This window comes from Helicoverpa zea, chromosome 23 (genome assembly GCF_022581195.2).
Source record: "Helicoverpa zea isolate HzStark_Cry1AcR chromosome 23, ilHelZeax1.1, whole genome shotgun sequence".
Lineage (NCBI taxonomy): Eukaryota > Metazoa > Arthropoda > Insecta > Lepidoptera > Noctuidae > Helicoverpa > Helicoverpa zea.
The window spans coordinates 2479013-2498526 of NC_061474.1; the positions used below are offsets into that span (position 1 = coordinate 2479013).

General features: G+C 37.5%; 1 protein-coding gene across 2 annotated transcripts in view; it reads left to right on the forward strand.

Annotated features, from left to right (window-relative positions):
• LOC124641833 (putative protein tag-53) overlaps positions 1 to 19345 on the forward strand; it is a 33682-nt gene extending 14337 nt beyond the window's left edge. The window contains exons 9-26 of one of the 2 annotated variants that reach the window (XM_047180065.1): positions 1978 to 2127; positions 3023 to 3131; positions 3531 to 3642; positions 4130 to 4237; positions 4674 to 4821; positions 5403 to 5478; positions 5867 to 5979; positions 6805 to 6915; positions 7205 to 7290; positions 7639 to 7753; positions 8246 to 8484; positions 8657 to 8820; positions 9540 to 9689; positions 10323 to 10548; positions 11372 to 11582; positions 11995 to 12100; positions 12628 to 12843; positions 13777 to 19345. In XM_047180065.1, coding sequence (XP_047036021.1) covers positions 1978 to 2127; positions 3023 to 3131; positions 3531 to 3642; positions 4130 to 4237; positions 4674 to 4821; positions 5403 to 5478; positions 5867 to 5979; positions 6805 to 6915; positions 7205 to 7290; positions 7639 to 7753; positions 8246 to 8484; positions 8657 to 8820; positions 9540 to 9689; positions 10323 to 10548; positions 11372 to 11582; positions 11995 to 12100; positions 12628 to 12830 — 2427 coding nt within the window. In that variant the 3' untranslated portion in view covers positions 12831 to 12843; positions 13777 to 19345. The remainder of the gene's footprint in view (positions 1 to 1977; positions 2128 to 3022; positions 3132 to 3530; positions 3643 to 4129; positions 4238 to 4673; positions 4822 to 5402; positions 5479 to 5866; positions 5980 to 6804; positions 6916 to 7204; positions 7291 to 7638; positions 7754 to 8245; positions 8485 to 8656; positions 8821 to 9539; positions 9690 to 10322; positions 10549 to 11371; positions 11583 to 11994; positions 12101 to 12627; positions 12844 to 13776) is intronic. The other variant, XM_047180066.1, reaches the window with a different exon arrangement.
• Positions 19346 to 19514: the final 169 nt, after the last annotated feature.

Genomic DNA, 19514 nt, shown 5'->3' on the forward strand with positions numbered 1-19514 from the left:
TGGTATCGCAACTTAATCTCCCTAGGCACACTCTTAAAGACTGCTAGGATATCGAATAAGAGGGTGCTTACTGAATACGAGTGGACTGCGGGGCTATCGCACTCGGATCCGTCTAGTTAGCGAATGATCTGGTAGGCCTCCGCTGGCCTTTATATAGTCGGCGCGGCCGTTGTTGTCGTTGCTGTCGAAGACTCGGTGACACGTTCTTTGTATGTGTGCGTGAGCCGGCGGTGATGCGTCATTGTATTGAGTTGTTTACTTGGTATGTTATACAACGAAAAAAAAAACACGTCACAAGCATGCAATTCGGCCCTCGCTCAGTATGATGCTGCCACCTTAATCAAATCAAATCAAATCAAATCATCTTTATTATCAGGCATCAAAGGCCCATAGATAAATACCTTAAAACTAGCATACATATGTTATACAAAAATTGTTAGTAAATAAAAAACTTAAAACTATGTTAGTAGCACTTCACTTAATGCACTATCTACTATCTGTGCGGTCCTGTGGCACTTGTCCGCGGAAGCGACGGAACACCACGTCCTGTGGCCAGAAGTTCTCGTCCAACACGAGGTGCAGGAAGCACGTCGGCACTCGCACCACGAACGCCTTGAAATTGACGTTATGGCGCGACTCCAGCAGCTGCACTCTCGGGGCGTACTTCAGCTTCTGGCGCACGTACTCCACGATGTCCTCCGCCTTAGTGGTGTAGTGTAGGCGGGAGATGTACACCGGGGTGTTCGGCTTGGCGGCACGAATTTTGATGTTTGGCTCAGTAGGAGCCGTGCCGCAACGATTCTTGTTGGTTCGCTGACGGCGCTTCCTCCTTTGCACCGTAACGAACCCCTCATCGTCAGCCCGATTCTGTCCCTTTACGGGCACGGGCTTCTTCGTAGCATCAATTTTGCTACCGGTGACGCTAGCGTAGTCTCGATGTTTCGTCGACGCTGCAGAAACGAGCAGCTGTTCGAGCGGTCGAGCGGCGGCGAGCGGAGGAGCCGCAGGGACGGGAGCGGGGCAGCGGGGCGCACGAGGCGCGCACTGTGCCGACTCAGCATTCGGCGGCGACAGCGGCGATGGCGACAAAACTGCTGACGCGAAACTTGCACCCGATACATCGAGGCACGCTCCGCGCCGCATGTTTACGTTCGATGCACCCGCAGGTGACCCAGTTACAGTCACCGATTTACGCAACTCATTGAGTTCGCTGCGCAATTCGGCGACAGTATTTTGGGATGCATCTAACTTCCTCTGTACATCCGCAAGACTTGCCTTAAGAAAGACAATATCTTTCAATAGGCTTGTTACGTCGACGTGGTCGAAAGTGACGGGCGGTAGCTTGTTGAGATCCTTCGCTACAAACGTCGGCACGTCGTCAGGATCGGTCTCCTTTAGCAGCGTGATGATATCTTGTATGCTTTTCTTTGTCCCGTCACGCCGGCGGGACACCATCTGATCGCTCTTGTTAAGCAACCGGTACAGCAACTGCTTTGCAGCAGCGACGTCCTCCTCGCTGAAATTCGTCGCGCAGATCTGGATAGCGGACACCTCGTCCATCACGTCCAGCTTCTGCTGCAGGAACGCCAGCAGCTCATTCGCCACAAGCTGTTCACTCATGGCGATTAAAATAACTAGCAACGGCTTACGCCGCGCTAAAACAATTAGTGACAAAAGAATGCGTCAGCAACACGACTGCATCGAATCGCAGCTAGTACGAGACTTCCTACCTACCTACCTACCTTATGCGAGGCAAAATTCCTAGCGCTTATTTTCAGGGATAGCCGAAAGTAACGTCAAACGGGTGGTTATATAAGTAAATATAATATTGTAGCGAATCAAATAAAGTCCTAGCATTGTTCATAGTCATAGTCATTTATTGCAGTCATGTAGTTTACATATTAATTTACATTACATATTATTTTATTAATTTGTCAGCAGCTATTTCGCAATATTAAGTTCTAGTATATATTCTAGGAGTACTACGTGGACGAGGGCGTATGGTCGGTAGCAGGCACGCGCGGCTGGGCGGCGCGGGCCGGCTTCGCGCACGCGGCGGCGTGGGACCCGCTGTCGCGCAGAGTCTACGTGCACGGAGGCCTCGTCTCCGAGTCTGAGGCTACACAGGTAACACGCCGAATTTTATGTCGCCACAGATCATTATCTATACTAATATTATAAAGAGGAAAACTTTGTTTGTTTGTTTGGTTGTAATGGATAAACTCAAAAACTACTGGACCGATTTTAAATATTCTTTCACCATTAAAAAGCTATATTATCTGCGAGTAACATAGGCTATATTTTATCCCGGTGCGGGGAGTAGCTCTCACGGGACGCGGGTGAAACCGCGGGAAAACGACTAGTGCATTATAAAGCATAGTTAACACAAAGCTAAGATGGACACCGCAGACGGGGAAGGCCCCGGAAGAGATAGAGCGATGATCTGGACGCCTATCGTCTAGACTGGTAGACCCGGTCGAAATATCGGGAAGTGTGGAAGCGAGATGGGGAGGCCTTTGCCCAGCGGTGGGACACTATAGGCTAAAAATAAATAACACAAAGCTAAAGCTGGCTGCCAATAAAACTTTCAGCCATCGCTAGCTTGGTATTTGCGTCAGTTTTTCAAGCGCTGAGGAAAATAAAGCCCCCGTCTATTTTCTAGCCAGTGACCCCCGCAAGACAAGCGCTAGCATTACTGGCTTCGTGTTAACTCTACATTAAGTGTCAGCCGAGGTGGGACATGAAACATGCACGTACGCGTGTGAGGTGTTTATTTATGGATTTTCTGAGAATTTTTTGAAAATTATATCCGAAGCAATAAGGTTCAATTTGGTATCCACATTACTGTGAGAAGTCAGTGCACTCTAAAGTTTAAAATTCAATTAAATTGACATGTTGCCAATGTAAACTACACCTAAAGTGCAATACTTAAAGTCCATATTTGAATAACATTATTTTACCAACAATATTTTAGCTTAATTCTTCATAGTTTTACATATACAATGGTTTTGTATTGTTCCAGGCGCCATCAGCATCGTTATTTGAGTACGACCCGGAGTTAAGACTGTGGCGCCCTCTACAATCTGCGCCTACGCCTAGATATTTACATTCTGCTACTTTTATTACTCCAGGTTTGTAAAGTGCATTACTGTTTCTATGTGAGAGAATACGACAAAGAAAAAATAAATATAGTGTCAATTAAATTGTATTTTATGAGTATTTCATAGTATGTATCAAATAAAACGATGAAAAAATAAACTTTGTAAGAAGTGACAAAAAAAATTATCAATTAAATCAATATCAAAAAAATACAATAACTGTAGTTAAATTATTTTATCTTCTTGCTATTCATTTAATAATGCAATTGGTTCAAATATTTTACTATCTTGAATGAGGCACTTTATTGATGATTCTCCTGATTTTCCGGAGATGTTTTTAGTCACGCATATCTTCGTCGTTTTAAGACAAAAAATATTGAAAAAATAACTGTAAAACAATTCTAAAATATAACCGTACTATTATAATTGCAGGTGTAATGTTAGTGTTCGGCGGTAACGCACACAACGACAGCGCGGCCGCGTTGGTGTCCAACCCGGCTGCTTCTAAGTGTTATTCTGCCGGAGCACTGTTGTATGATGTTAGGTGAGAATAAATATTACTTTGACTTGTATTTTAATTCGAGTGCCAAGAAAGGGCATGTTTTCACGGGTATGTTGTATGTACTTACATATTTGTATACATCCAAACTAAATAAGTAGCTGTTCCCAACTGCGACTGGATTTTAGTTCGATGAGATTTTTTATCGAGCGAGTTTTTTTTGTTTTCACAATAATATAATCATACCCAAAATTGTTTTTATAAATATACCCAAAAGGGGTAGAAAACTTTCTTGTAAAAAAGTACCTATCACTTGAATGCTAAAAATAAAATGTAAATTGTTATTGATTGATTTTTGATACGGTTTTAAGCGTATAATAATTAATTCTTGATATTAAATTTCATAAAGATGAACGTTTACCAAGTCTAGAGCTTGGATTTTATTTAAAGGTAAGTTTTTTTAACCGACTCCAGAAAAAAAAGAAGAAATTTCTCAATTCGACATATATTTTTAACATAACATAATGTACAGATGCGGCACGTGGTCGGCGGCAGCGTCGCTGGGCGGCGGCGCCCGCGCGGCGCACGCGGCGGCGGCCCTCAGCACCAAGGACCGCCGGGCCGTGCTCATACATGCCGGGTATGTATTTGTTATTTACTTATTTAATTTCTACCATTTTTAAATCCCTACTAATAGTATAAATGCGAAAGTAATTCAGTCTGTTTGAGGGCCCGTTAGAGTTGACCTTGAGAAAGGATAATTTTTATCCCGGACTTTTGATTAATTCTCTTGGAAACGCGATATAACCGAACTCTACCGGCCGGCATTACAATCTGCGCCGTCTCAGGCGCTTGCATACCCTCTCGTGCGCTGTAGTAGCCCCTTGGGTGCTCGCATCCCCTCTCGTCTCTTTCTCGGGCGTTCGCATCCCTTATGGTTAACCCTCCTGCGTTTGCGATGCGTTTATGATAAGCCACGTTTATATTGTAATCACACGAATAATACATTTTTATATGCACTGCTGTAATTGCACCTTAAATAAATCAATAATTAATTTTACGATTTTTCCCTACAGTTTCGACGGCCGCCTCCGTTCCGACTCGTTAGTATTCGAGGCGGGTGAGGGATGTACTCGACACACGAGCGAGGCGGCCTGCCTCACCGCCGCGCATCATACTGCTGTAGCCTGCGTGTGGCGGCAGAGGGATAGGGCTTGTTTACCTGTAAGTATATTCGAGGCGGGTGAGGGATGTACTCGACACACGAGCGAGGCGGCCTGTGTCATCCCCTCATGTAATTTCTTACAACAACAAAAAAACCTATACAGAACAAGGACACTTTATAACTCACATTCGGCCTAAAATAGATTTTATTAAAATGCTAATGAAGAACTGCTTCATTTTACATCAAAGTCAAGCAATCAACTTCCAAATTACCAAAAACAATTCCAATTGCCTTAACGAAAAAGTCGTGGTGGCCTAGTGGGTAAAGAACCAACCTTTCGAGTATGAGGGTGTGGGTTCGATTCCAGGGTCAGGCAAGTACCAATGCAACTTTTCTAAGATTGTATGTACTTTCTAAGTATACTTAGACACCAATGGCTGATAAAAAGGTGAAGGAAAACATCTTGAGGAAACCTGGACTATAGTCTGAAATCAGCAACCCGCATTGAGCAAGCGTGGTGATTAATGCTCAATCCTTCTCCATGTGAGAGGAGGCCTGTGCCCAGCAGTGGGACGATAAAAAGGCTGTAACAAAAAAATTAACGAACCATAGCTTTAACTGGTATTATTATTTGTTACAGCTAGAAGAAGTGGGTTGGAAGGAGTCGTTCGACGGCACGGTGAAGGCGTGTCTCACAGAACCTAGGTTTGGTAAGGGTAAGCATGGTACTATACTATCCCTTCTTCCAACTTATAGACTAGCATCGCTTTACCCCAAGTAAAGTGGGGTCAGAATCCCTCATTAGGTTTAACGGAAGTGCTATAGAAAAAAATCTTCTGCTCACATAAATAAGATAAAGCTTATTTTTAATACAAATTCATTTTTTACTCGACTTCAAATAAAGGATAGGTATGCAGGTTTGTTCGTGATTAATTCGCGTTTGACTGAACAAATTTTTTGTCTGTCTTCAGCGAAGTATTTGTCAGGTTTAGGAGAAGGTAGGTTTTGTTGTAATATCATTGAAAGCAACGAATTTTTTTTGTAGAAAAGTTTTATTTTAGTGTCTCCATAGACTTCAATTAATTATTACTTATCTACTTACAGATGAACGTCGTTGTTCACAAGCGTCATCTTGCGCGGCATGTACAGCGGCCCGCTGCGCGTGGTGCGGCGCCTGTCATCCTTCCGCCATGTATTGTGTCAGACATACACATCAGGTATGTTGATTTCTGACACTTACGCGAAATTAAGACATTTATATAAAACTAAGACTCTCTCTCTCCCGTCTCTCTGCCCGTGACCATGGATGCTGTAAAGGATCCGAAACGTCGGGCTTAAATAATATTAATATAACCGCGATAAAAACCGTAAAAGTAGTTTAAATTAAACATCAGGTAAATAAAAAGTTAATCTTAATTGCTTTGATCTAGTAGGTACAGGTGTTCTAAAAAAAGGTACAGCACGTCAATCACCCCTTTTGGGCATTATGTATAATATAATTTAGGCTCTGTTAAGCATTGGTAAGTAATTACAAAATATAAGTAGACAAATAATAAATTGGCGATTACATATAATTATTTTTAGTACCGAAGCTACGAAGGGGCTTTCTTAGCTTCTATAACTTCTAGATTTTATGAATATTCTGTGAGTTTCTAGATGGTGTAAGGTTTCAGACAGACCGGCTCGGAGAGGAGAGCAAATTCTTAACACGTTGAAAATCGAGTACTTATTATTTGAACTAAGGTTTATTTTTGCCTGTGCACTGCTTTTGTCATTAAGAATGCTCGAAGGCGCTCGGTGTGAAATAATAAGAGGAGCTAACCGGCTCCGATCGTACTTTTTTCACGGTCACTCAGACGTTTGGCTCTGATTGCATCTCACGCAGCCGATCGGAGCCGACTCCGGTCTGTGTGAAAAGAAAAATGCGCGTCGATGCTCTCCGATCTGGTCTATTTGAACGGACCCTTACACTTTATTTATCTTTCCTTCATTATACCGCCAAATTATTTCCCAACCTCACAAATGTCCATGTTATCCACCAGATGGCGTTATCAATAGAGGAGTGCGGGTCGGACAGCGAGTCGCCGCGGGAGGCTTGCGGCCGCTACCACTCCTGCGCAGCTTGTTTGGCGCATCAACATCATCATACACATGTAATTATTTATATGTAGTGGTAAAATGGCCATTTATAAAAAGTTACTTTGTTAATTTGAAAATTGGTTGTCAATCACAGTTATTCATTAAATTTCCCAATTTCAAAAATCTTTTGGTGCCTTTAGTTAGATACCATTTTCCCAGATTAATTTGTGATTTTAATGATAACCATATCATATAACCAGCTGTAAATCAGTTTAGTATTATTACTTACTAACATAAAAAAATATATACATATGTACATATCTCTTTTATTTTACCTTTTAAAATATGTTATTTGTTTATTAGGGATCTGAAGAACTAAGTCAGCGGGCGTGTTTTTGGGATTACGACACGATAAAGTGTAAACCAGTGAATTCCTCCGAAGATATCAGGTATATAGATAGTCTATATGACATTATTATAATAGTTCTTCGAAATCCCCCTTAGATTTAATTTAAAACATTGAATTTGCATGGTTGCGCAGTTTAGCGCAATTTTTGCGCAGTAATTCTTTTTAATATATTTTGTTCAACATGCACTTCTGTGTACAATATGTGATGTATTCAATTCAATATAGTAACTCAATGACGGCACAAGTCGTTCAATCAAGTTGCAGCTTCAACCAGATAAACTCTCTAATTTCTTTAAGCTGTGCCCTATAGGCTATATAAAATGTACAACCTGTATAACATATGGGATGCTAATAAAGACTTGAATATTGACCTAAATTTGTGTCACAGAAGCGTAGCAGCGGCGGGGCCGTGCAGCGCGCCGTGCTCCACGTTCCAGACCTGCGCCAACTGCACCGCCGAGGAGTGCATCTGGTGTGCCTCCGCCGGACGCTGTGTGGATAAGGTAAGTTATATTATGTACTTGGGGCAATCCTACTATGTAATATTTATCCTATTTAGAATATGTGATGTTTAAGTTATAAATTACTAGAAAGTTCTTAAAAAATAGTCCAAAAAAAAACGTGTTTTTTGACTCTTAAAAGTGTATATCTCCATACCCAGACATGCTAGTGCATTTTTATGTTTTGTACTTTGATTATGTATTAAATAATCTAAAAAAAATATATATCTTCATCATCATCATCTTGAAAATAAAAATAAATAATAGATAATTTGGCAAGATTTCAACAGCAATAACCAACCTTTGTGCAATAAAGGCGTCTTATTAAATTAGCCGCAATTGGCCGCGAGGTTACAGTTAAGCAACGCCTTCTTCTTTTCGTAGAAGCTGTATAATCCTCACTCTTTTGTTACAAAAAAAAATACTTTTTATTAAACTCACATCTATCTTACAAATTCGATTATACAATGCAAAAAAACTGTCTCACCATCACAGAACGCATACGGCGCGTCCTTCCCGCTCGGCGGCTGCCGCGCCTGGTCTACCTCCGGCGGCGGCGGCGCCGCGGGCACGTGCGGTGCCGCGCGGGGCTGCGGCGCGCACGTGTCCTGCGCCGCGTGCCGCGCCGAGCCCGCCTGCGGCTGGTGCGACGACGGCGCCGGCGGGGGCAGAGGCCTGTGTCTCCCTGGTGGTGCTAGGAGACCGCATGCGCCTAGAGTCTGTGCTCAGCATCGGTCAGTTGATTTGGTATTTTTGTAGCTGTATTTTTTGTGTGAAATTGCAGGGCATAGGCATCTTTTCATAAAGAGGAAGATGCAGCATAAATTATTCTGCTCGGTTAAGATGGATTAACATACACTACTTTTACCGAAGAGCTTAATATTTACGATAATTTTCTGTTTCTAGATGGCACTTCACAGCATGTCCAGCATGCCAGTGCAATGGACATTCAGTATGCGATGCTGCAGCGCGCTGCATGCAGCCGTGCGCCGGCCGCACGGTGGGCGAGCACTGCGACGTGTGTGCTGCCGGACACTGGGGGAACCCGCTCAATGGGGGAGTGTGTCAACGTAAGTATCACTCGGTATGCGATGCTGCAGCCAGCAGGCAACTATTTCAGCAGATCAAATAGGCAAACGCTCACTCTCTCTCTCTATTGTTCGCGTCTTCACATCGTGACGCCAGAGCCGCCCGCGCTGGCCGCGTCTCTTGCGCCGGCCATAGTTTGGGCAGCTGACGAAACGGCTGTCACTCTCTCACCGACTTCGGTCGCGCATACACGACCGCCACGTGCGAGTATCTATTACTTCAATACAGTCATTTTTGAGCTATCGAGATTTTATTTAGCCACCAGCAAATACCTGAAGCTCGACACTTATGTATACCGATAACTTTTTAACTGCCTCGCTGGTGCAGCTGTGTCTTGCTGCCGCAAGTGCGGCTGCTGAGTACGAGGTCTCGGGTTTGATTCCCAAGTCGGGCCGAAATCGCTTTGTGAGTTTTAGAAGACTCACAAAGCAGCCTGGAATCTGGAAGTTGGTTATGGATACACCTGTGCATCGGAGAGCATGTCAATGTCTGATTGCCTTCCCATCGGGCTATGAGAGTGAAGGAATAGTGAGGGCACCTGTGTCAGCGCAAATGCTTGTGCACTATAATATGTCCTGCAGTTGACTAATCTCCTTACATGAGTACAGCCGCCGTAGCCAATAATCGGGTTGGGGGGCATCATCACCATCATAACGATAAGACTACTATCTTAAACTAACATAATCCCTCTCTCTTCCAGCTTGTGAATGCAACGCTCAAGCGGTAGCCTGTGCCCCCGACACGGGCCGATGCTACTGCAGTACTAAAGGACTGGCGGGCGACCGATGCGACAAATGCGACAACACTAATCATTATCACGCCGATATTTATAATAAGGGAGCTTGTTATTGTAAGTACTATTATATTACTCGCTAAAGTAAATGACTCAAATTATAATTCAAAAACGTTTATTTAAATTAGGCTTATAAATCAGTACTTTTTGCCCGTCAATAAAAATGACCACCTGTCACTATTTCCTTGCTGGGAAGAAAACGTGGCATAACAAATTTTCCCGGCCCTCCCGGTACTCCTCTTATATACTTCTCTTGCGTAATCCTCTTATGTACTCTCTATACACTACTCTTTCGAACTCTCTTATGTGCTCTTCTTATGTACTTTCTCATGAACTCTCTTATTTACTCCTCTTAAGTATCCTTTTTATGTACATAAAAGGGGAAATTTCTTCCTTTTTTGAATTTGAATTTTATTTAATTTAATTTTATGTACTCCCCTTATGTACTCTTCTTATGAATCTCTGACTATACTATGCTAGATTAAGCAATAGTAGGTACATACTATTGTTAAAGTGTCCTATTTTTAATGTAGTTTAATCTTATGTAATTTTCGTTACCTGATTGCCAAGAAGGGGAATTTTTATTATATTTGTATTAGTTAATTGCCTCACTAAGTCCATTACATTATTATATCTTTAATATTAGTGATAAAGATGAATAGACAACTAAATCCCCCATTTTCCCCCCAGATGACTTAGCAGTAGACTATCAATTTACCTTCAACCTATCAAAAAAGGAAGACCGTCACCTTTCTGCCATAAACTTCCGCAACGCCCCGGTGAAGCCGGACGTGGACGCGGACTTCAGCATCACGTGCTCCGCGCATGCGCGCATGAACCTCACCGTGCGGACTCGCAGCGACCCCGCCGAGAGGACGCTGTTTAGCGACGTCAATTGTACCAACTTTAGATATAAGTAAGTGTTTTTTTAATTATTATTAGCTTGCGTCCCGATATAGCTGCTTCCCGTAGCCGGATGGTGACAAGAACTGTGGTTCATCATAAAGAAAACTAACCAATCCAAGATATAAGTAAGTTTTATTTAATAAATTCTAGCTTCCGCATGTGGTTTAGCCAGCGTCCCGAGATAACTGTTTCCCGAACCCGGATGGTGAAAAAACTGTTTGTTCACCGACAACATAAACGTCCGTTTTTTTTTTTAAAAAAAAAACAACCTGAAATTGTAAACAGTTGTATGTATTTACTAATAACTTGAACCTTACATAGTACTTACCTGGATTATGATAAAAAGTAAGAGTAGTTTATAAAATCTATCTATAAAAACAAACATTTTATTTGTCATTTTAAAACGAGCTTTTAATTTATCTCTTCTTTGATAGAGCGTTATAACAAACTTTATTTTTAATTCCGGATGGAAATTGAACATGATGTATTAAACATATTGTGTGACATTATCTTCAAAATAATTATGTTTGTTTATCATCATCATCATCATCATCATCAGCCTATCGCAGTCCACTGCTGGACATAGGCCTCTCCAAGTGCACGCCACTGAGATCGATTTTCGGCTTCGGTTTGTTTATATTGCCCCTAAATAAATGAACCGATTTCAACACGGTTTTTTATAATAATATCGATAATTTGTGTTTTTTTTTCGCAGGGATTACATGACATTTTCTTTATAACTTATTATGAATTTTTTTACTTGAAAGCTTAATATTTTATAAACACTAACACTAAATATAAGCTGATTATATGTCCCTATTCTGGTTCGTCAGGTTTGCGAAATCGGATCACGCTTTCGGTGTCGAGGACAACGTGACGCTTACGACGTTCTTCGTTTACGTCTACGACTTCCGGCCGCCATTGTGGATACAGATATCTTTCTCTCAGTATCCGAAGTTGAATTTACAACAATTCTTCATCACTTTTTCTTCGTGTTTCCTACTTTTGTTGCTCGTTGCGGCCGCTTTGTGGAAGATTAAGCAGGTTAGTGGGGTTTTTTTAATAGCTAAATTATTATTTATGATGAAGTTCAGTTGTGTAAATAATTTTAACAGAATATGCGTCAAATTTTAAAACTTTTTGAAGCTGGTATTTGAGACCTTTATAAGGATACGCACGTGTGTTTTCTTTGGTTCAGTTTAGATGTTTTTGTCGAGGTCAAGAAATGGATGGGTGACCGTTCACAATATGTAGAGACAGTAGTGTAGTTTTTTGTAACTTATTCTATTGGTAAAAAAACTGAGTCCATTTTTTTGTTATAATCTTCATATTGGAAGTCCCTGATATTTTATGGCACATTTTGTTAAGTGAATGAAAAAAATATATATATATATTACTAATGTAGGTACAAATTTTATGGCTATTGTTAGTTAATCTGGTTGTTATATTCTTTCAGAAATACGACATGTACAGAAGAAGACAGCGACTGTTCGTCGAGATGGAGCAGATGGCGTCGCGGCCCTTCAGCCAAGTGTGCGTCGAGCTTGAGAAGGGTGGGGCAGGTTCGTACTTGTTTGTAAACATTTGAATGTATTATTGTATGTAATCGTTGTAATATGTAATTTTATTATTAGTACTTATTTATAGAGATTTGTGAATATTATAGAGGTATACGTAATTTATTATTTTGGGGGTAAAATAGGAATAGCCGATTGCTGTCGGCTGTTCGGGGTATTTTGTGAGGCGAATGATAGTGTTTTGATTTTTAAATGGAGATATGGAGAGAATGGGATTAATATTTGTCGATAAAGCAAATGTTATTTAGAATTTTAGGTATTGTGTTAAAATCCTGTCCGACCCACAAAGGTATCATTAGATATCTGAACTAGTTTCTATTAATGGAAATATCTCTGGGATTAGGTAAAAAAATACATAAAATTAAGAAAAGGAGCTCAAATTATTTATTTTTATTTTTAGTAGGCTTGTAGGCCTATAAAAGCTAGGAACATCAACCTAGACCTTCCGAAGAGTTTTTATAGTTTGTACAAATAATATCATTAGGTTCATTGTAAGGAAATGCTTCTTACAGGTTCAGGAGTACCAGCCCCCGTAGCACTGGAGCCGTGCCGCTCCGGGCGGGCCGCGGTGCTCTCCCTGCTGGTGCGACTACCCACAGGCGGCACGGGGCGGGCGCCGCCGCTGGGCGGGCTGGCCGTGGCGTCGGCGCTGGTGACGCTCGGCCACCACGCGCCGCATCAGGCGGTGCAGGCTAAACGCCCGCGCCATCACTGACCAAGCCGCACAGGTAACATAGACGTCGTCCACTATTGAATACTAGCTTTCCGCCCGCGGTTTCACCCGCGTCCCGAGATAACTGCTTCCCGTAGCCGAATGGTGACAAAAACTATCCTATGTCCTTCTCCTGCTTCTAAACTACCTCCCTGCCAATTTTCAGCTAAATCGGTTCAGCCGTGCTTGAGTTATAAGTAGAGTACTTTCTTTATATAAAAGAAAGTCGTGTTAGTTAGTTCTTTTCTATAGAGATAGTCATTAGTTTTGACATCTCACAATGCCCTCTTAAATATTTGAAAATAGAAAAGTTCCAATGGCTATCTGAAAAAAGAAATACAGCTGAAATACCCCGGTAGGTTAATATTCCAACAGTATCTTTAATTAGGTGACCACGACTGTATACTATCATCGTCATTATATCAACCAATTGCCATATACTGTTGAACAATGCAAAAACCAGCTTTGGTGTGCAACCGTATTAAATCGCAGCAGGTGGGATGATTAAGGTGATTGACACCATGGAGAATAAAATGGAGATGTCATAACGTAAAATCACTTGAGATAGTAGCGCACCAAAATGCGGGTGTTCGAGGGACGAGGACGGTTACCGGGTTCGCCCTCATGGGCCTTCTTTTGAACATGGCCATTAAAAAAATCACCAATCAAAGAAGACCAATCTTTGACAGATTACAGATTTGACAAGGAATCCGAACACCTCATTAATTCTAGTAGCTTATCATTTTGTTCACGCCTACCTGACTTACAAGGTGCCTAGCCTATAGCTGCCTCATGGCGTCTCTGCTCATCTTTCCTTCCTCCCTGATTGGCTTAATCTTCATGTAAGAGACTGCTAATGAACTGGATCTAATTAGATTGAAATCTGACCCAACTAAGCTAATTGTATTATTCGTTAAAATAATACTTCTATCATTTCTGCTTGTTTCAGATACGGACACCGATGTATATAGACAATGTATGTATTGAACTTTGTACATAGGACACTAGTAGTGCATTGCTCAAAGTGTAACATTATATAAATAATACTCAGTTATTCTATCGTTTGTATGACTTAATGCCCAGTTGGACAAACACGCGTGATCTAGCCATTATTATATGTAGCGACACAAATTTTGTTAAAATAATATCGATAAAGAATAATCAAATTTTTATCGAAACTAAAAATCACTTTAGTAAATATTATAAATGTGATAAATATGACTGTAGTATCTAAAGCAAACGTGTTATCGTGCTTAAACAAAATAAATAAAGACTGCTGACATAAATCGATAAACTTAACATTTATAAATCAAAAATAATATCGATAAATATTTTCCCAACACTTGTTTAACAAAATTTGTATCGTTACAGAAGCCACGCTACAAAAATCATCGACAAAGTTGTTTTTTGTATAAAATGATACTAATTAAAAAACATAGTAGTGTTAAGTACGTAACCATTACACTTCCATATATGAAAGTTGCCAAAATACTCTAATTTGTATCACTTTTGAACGTTCCACGTTTAGGAAGCTAGTTGCAGTTTGTATTGGAAATTAACTGTTAAAAATATTATGATTGGGACATGTGGAGAGATTTTTTTTTATATTACAAATAATTATTATACTGATTAACAAAACATCCATATCAAAAATAAAAATTGGTTAATGAATGACAAAATTTATGTCAAATATGTATGTTGATTTAGTTTTATCGCGTCAAAATATGTCACTATTTCAGTTTAGTTTTCAAAATATATGTCATTATTCCTATTTTTTCTAAAATCTTACTATTTAAAAATATTTTCACATGAACTCACTCGTTTCCACATTTCTGTAATCGTAAAACTAAATTGGTAATCGTACAAAAAGTTGGTAATCGTAAAATATCTTGCCAGCTTGTTTCACTAGATTTTTTTAGGCAAAAATATTCAATTATACATAAATCAATAATACATAGTGCGGGTGAGAGGTATTTGTGAATCTGAAATAACTCTTGGCTGTACGATAGATATTTAGGAACATAATTGTCTACTGCACAGCCAATCAGGTAACTTAAACTCTAGTACAAGATATTTCGGCGGTAGTTAAAATTAAAATACAGTCTTTTCTCCACATATCCTAAACATAATGCTTCGAAATTTTGGACCGGGTTCGTAGATTTAGAGATCGTTGCATTTTCTAATTTATATTTCTTAATTTTATTTTTAAGGGCTTTTAAATGCTGATGTGTTTTGCCATTTTGTTGAAAATTACATTATTTATTTTTGAAAAAGAAAAGCAGCTTGTGAAATGTATGGATATTAAAAAGGAGTATAAAAATATAATTAACAATATTATTTTAAATATTGATGAGGTATTGACTGAATTATTTGGCAACTAATTAAAATTCACTATTGCTTTTCTATATAAATCGTGGGGTAGGCAGCTACTTTTTATCCCAATTTTTTTGCCATGAAGGCCCATACTTTACTTTCATAAATATTTATGTTTTGGCAGCTTAAAAAATTGTATTAGGTATCTTACAGAGAAGTAAAAACCTGAGATTTGTTAAAAGTGTGAAAAGTTTTGTACATTTATTTCGCAAAATTGTGCAGCCATCATTCAAGCACTAAATCTAGATTAAAATTATAAATAACAACTTGGCAAAACACATCAGTTAAATCGATATTAGTCCTAGTGTTGTCGCGTTGTCGATAAATCGATAAAATATCGATGACTTGTAATTTATATGATATTTATTTTCTCAATTAAATGTTTTAGCTAGCAAATTGAATGTTTGCAAGATTATATTAAAATGCGGCGCTTTGGAGGGTGATGTCGATCAAAATGAACTTAAATTTATGCACTTATATATTTATTTATTTATTGAATAAAAATGAAATACTGTTAAACCTACAATAATTGAATCCGATGCTAAATATTTTTAGTCTAAATAATAAAAAAAAAAAATATGGTGAAGAAAATCTTCATACACACTTGAAAAATTATTGACATCATCCTACAAAATAACCACAAAATAAAAGACAAGTTTTTCAGGTTAAAAAAAAAAAAAAAACATATTTTGTCGTAGTAATTTTTTTTAAATAGTTTTTATAATGCGTTGGTCAGTGTTGAATGTTTGAAAACAACGATGTAATATAATGCGTATCATCACAATTTGTTGTTGGTTTAGAAGTTATAATTAAAATGCTTTTTAGTTAAGAAACCCACTTACTTTAGAAATTCACTATTTTTTTGTTTTTCAAAAATGTTTTTACAATTTTTCGATTTGCTCATCTAGCGGCAGCTATATTGATGAATAAATAGGTGACACAAGTGAAAATTCGATTTATGAAGATATTTTTTAATTGCTCCAAATGTGAGGACGATACTGCAAATGCCAGTGAACCACGACTTTATTCCTGTAACTCAGCATGTCTGTTTGTTTCTCGCGCTCTCACGCCAAAAATACTTAACTGATTTTAGTGAAATTCGGTAAACAGCTGCTTAGAGCTGGCGAAAGAACATAGGCAACTTTTTTACCGACTCATTGGAACAGCAAGGTGCAATATGGATACAAATTGTCAATTCAAAAATCCAGTCGATAACTTCTAACCAACAATTAAAAAATAATAATAAATAAGTAACATTATCTATACGTAAAGTCATTACTACATATTATGATAATTAGATGTAAATAGCGTCGCTTGAAATAAGATTACGGATATTCATATTTTTATTACGACTGACATGTATATTATGTAAAATATAATGTATTTTATGTTTGTTTGTGTGAACGCATTTAGTTGGTGAATGTTGTGTTGGATTTTACAAAAAAAAACGTAGTAATACACGTATTTAAACATTTAGTAACCAACTTCCCAAAAAGGTGGTTCTTATTCAGCAAAAATATTTGAGCAGCATTCTTATCTAATAATAGAGTGAAAGAGACAGATCTCACCAGCCAGACTATGTTCATTCACGTGGTCTTAAAAAGTATTGGCTTTAGTACTAGGTTTAGTCCATTAACTTTGTTCGGGGTGGTTTAAACCTAGAACTAAAGCTGGTATTATTTTAAGACCACGTATTATAATAGGGTGGACTGGGTCTAAACTTTCTATTAAACGTTAAAGTCGCTAGTGTTTGCAATTGTGACTGAAAATATTTTTTGTGAGGTCCGAAGGGTCATCCTTTTGATTTGAGAATCCCCCCCACATTAAACTGCCGATCTATGCGAATTATTATTATTTTACAGGTAAAAGTTTTAGTCCCGTTTTTTTCTCAACATTTTCTGATGCACATTGTTGCTTAATAATAAACATTCTTAGAGTGATCTAGACACAACATTCACACACATTTTTGTATTATAGCCTTAGATGTAAAAGACGTATTTTATCTAAATAATAATAATTATTGATAATATGAGCTAACTTTGTACGCAACTTAATAAATCGTTTTTAGTCCAACATAAATATTTTTATGCCTTATTTAGTATTAATTAGTTATGATAGTTAATATCATCGCGAATTTGTAAAAAGTATCGATATTCTGAATATTAAATAAATAATAAGTGTAATTTTTTTTCTGCTTCTTTTTTTACTTTTTTATTGCAGCAATGAATTATTATTATGGTCATTTTGAAAAAAAAAACAGCGACCTATGAATTAAAAATACTAATGAAATAATTAACAGTCAAAATGATCTCAGTGTTTAAACAGAATGACTTTTTCTTTTAATAAATCCTTATTGGATAATTTGAATTGTTAATTTATTTAACTCGGTGACAAAAATATTTTCACAGGCGAAATATTTACGTTTTTTGTATGCCAATTGAAAATGAAATAATGTTCTATTACCTCGAATATATTGTATTTACCTAGCTGAGTAAATAAAGCTCTCTATTGCATGCCATTATGTAACACTCGCTCGGTAAATAAGTATTTAGTAAATAAATATATCGCCTGTGCAAATTTATTTCTATGACTGAAGTTGTACAAAATAATGTTAAATACGTTACCTTTTGTGAAACTAAGTTTAATACGAGTTATTGTAATCGTGCGAACATGTAATCGTAATCACAAAATAAAGTTGGTAATCGTAAAAAAGACGAAATATTTTTTCGTGAAAAGTTTGTAAAAACAAAATGCTTGATTTTTGTTTAATATTGAATTGTAATAACTCGTGTTAGAATTTTAGTAAATATGAATGGTATAATACCATTTCAGGAAATTCACGCGATATGGACTTTTTTGAAAAGAAAAACAAGAGTTGCTATTTTAATTTTCTATGAAAATCGTATGATTTTAACATGTTATATTGAACATGCATTTATTTAAATGTAATAAATAAAATGTCACTTATTGATAATGTTTGAATAATTTAGATATTGACAATTTAATTTGAACTGTTTTAAAAATTTAAATCTTTCATTGAAATTAATCATTGTTGTTTAAATTCTAGTTTTATTTTTTAAAACATATGTTTTTTTCTTTGCTTTAAATAATTATTTATACCTAAATATATATAGTATTGTACACTTAAGTGAATTTCAGTGTTAAACAATTATTTTTTAAGATTTATTTCAGTTAATAAAAAGATTTAAATTATTAAAACAGTATTTATTTATTTGTTGTTTTTTTTTTTTTTACACACAAAATTATAATTAACTGAGACATTTCCTACTACCTAATAAAATATAGGTACTTATTAATGATATTTTAACTATATAAAGACACCAATAGTTTACAATAAGCTAACAAAATATGATTGAAATAGACGACTTAAAACTTTGATACAAGACACCTTACAACTTCTAAACAGATTTTTCGGCAAATTCATGACAATAAATTCCGTGCACATTTCTTGCATGATGTACTGTCTGCAACAATAATCCATTAACACAAAGTCAAAGTAAGCCTTTTCGGGCACTTATGAAACTTCACTCTAGTTGCATGGTTTCAAAAAGGAGAAGAGTCGGCAAGAAAGTTCATGGAAACTTTTAAAAAGTAATATGTTCACGACAAAAGTTTTACTATCACAAAATTAGAGTGCATTACAGATTTATTGTGAGACATTTCAGCAACTTTTGTAAAATTCTCATAATTATTTTCTGAACCGATGTCAGCTGCAGATTGGAGACTTAGTAATTTTGAGTGTTTAATAGACTTTTGTCGTTGACCGTACATGCATTGCCACTGCAAAAACAACATGCAAAAGATTTGCTACCGCTAACAAAACAATTACTGCGTAAACATAATGATTGAATTGCACTTAATTCTGAGATTCTATTATCAAATACAAAAGGCTTAACAAACGCTCTTTTTAAGCATCTAAATATCTACTTGCCTCATTTTAGTGTTCTATCTAGTCTTTTTTGACGAGAATTATTATTTCCACCTAAAAAATTATAACTGAAAAACTAACAATGAAATAATTGCATTATACATAACAATACAAATATAATCTAGGTTAAGGTTAAGATGTAAATATATGAAAATAAATTATTATTTGTAATTCGAAATAAAAATATCGAGCAGAATGTTTTTTTGTTTAATTTTTTACTCATAGTTAGAATGTTACGTTTGGGTGTAAAGAAAACAGGGCGTTTTTTATTTTATTTTAACAAGTACATAAATATTTTGACACTCACAAGACACTTACCTACAGACACAACTACCTATAAGTATTTTGAAAAGGACAATGGGCAC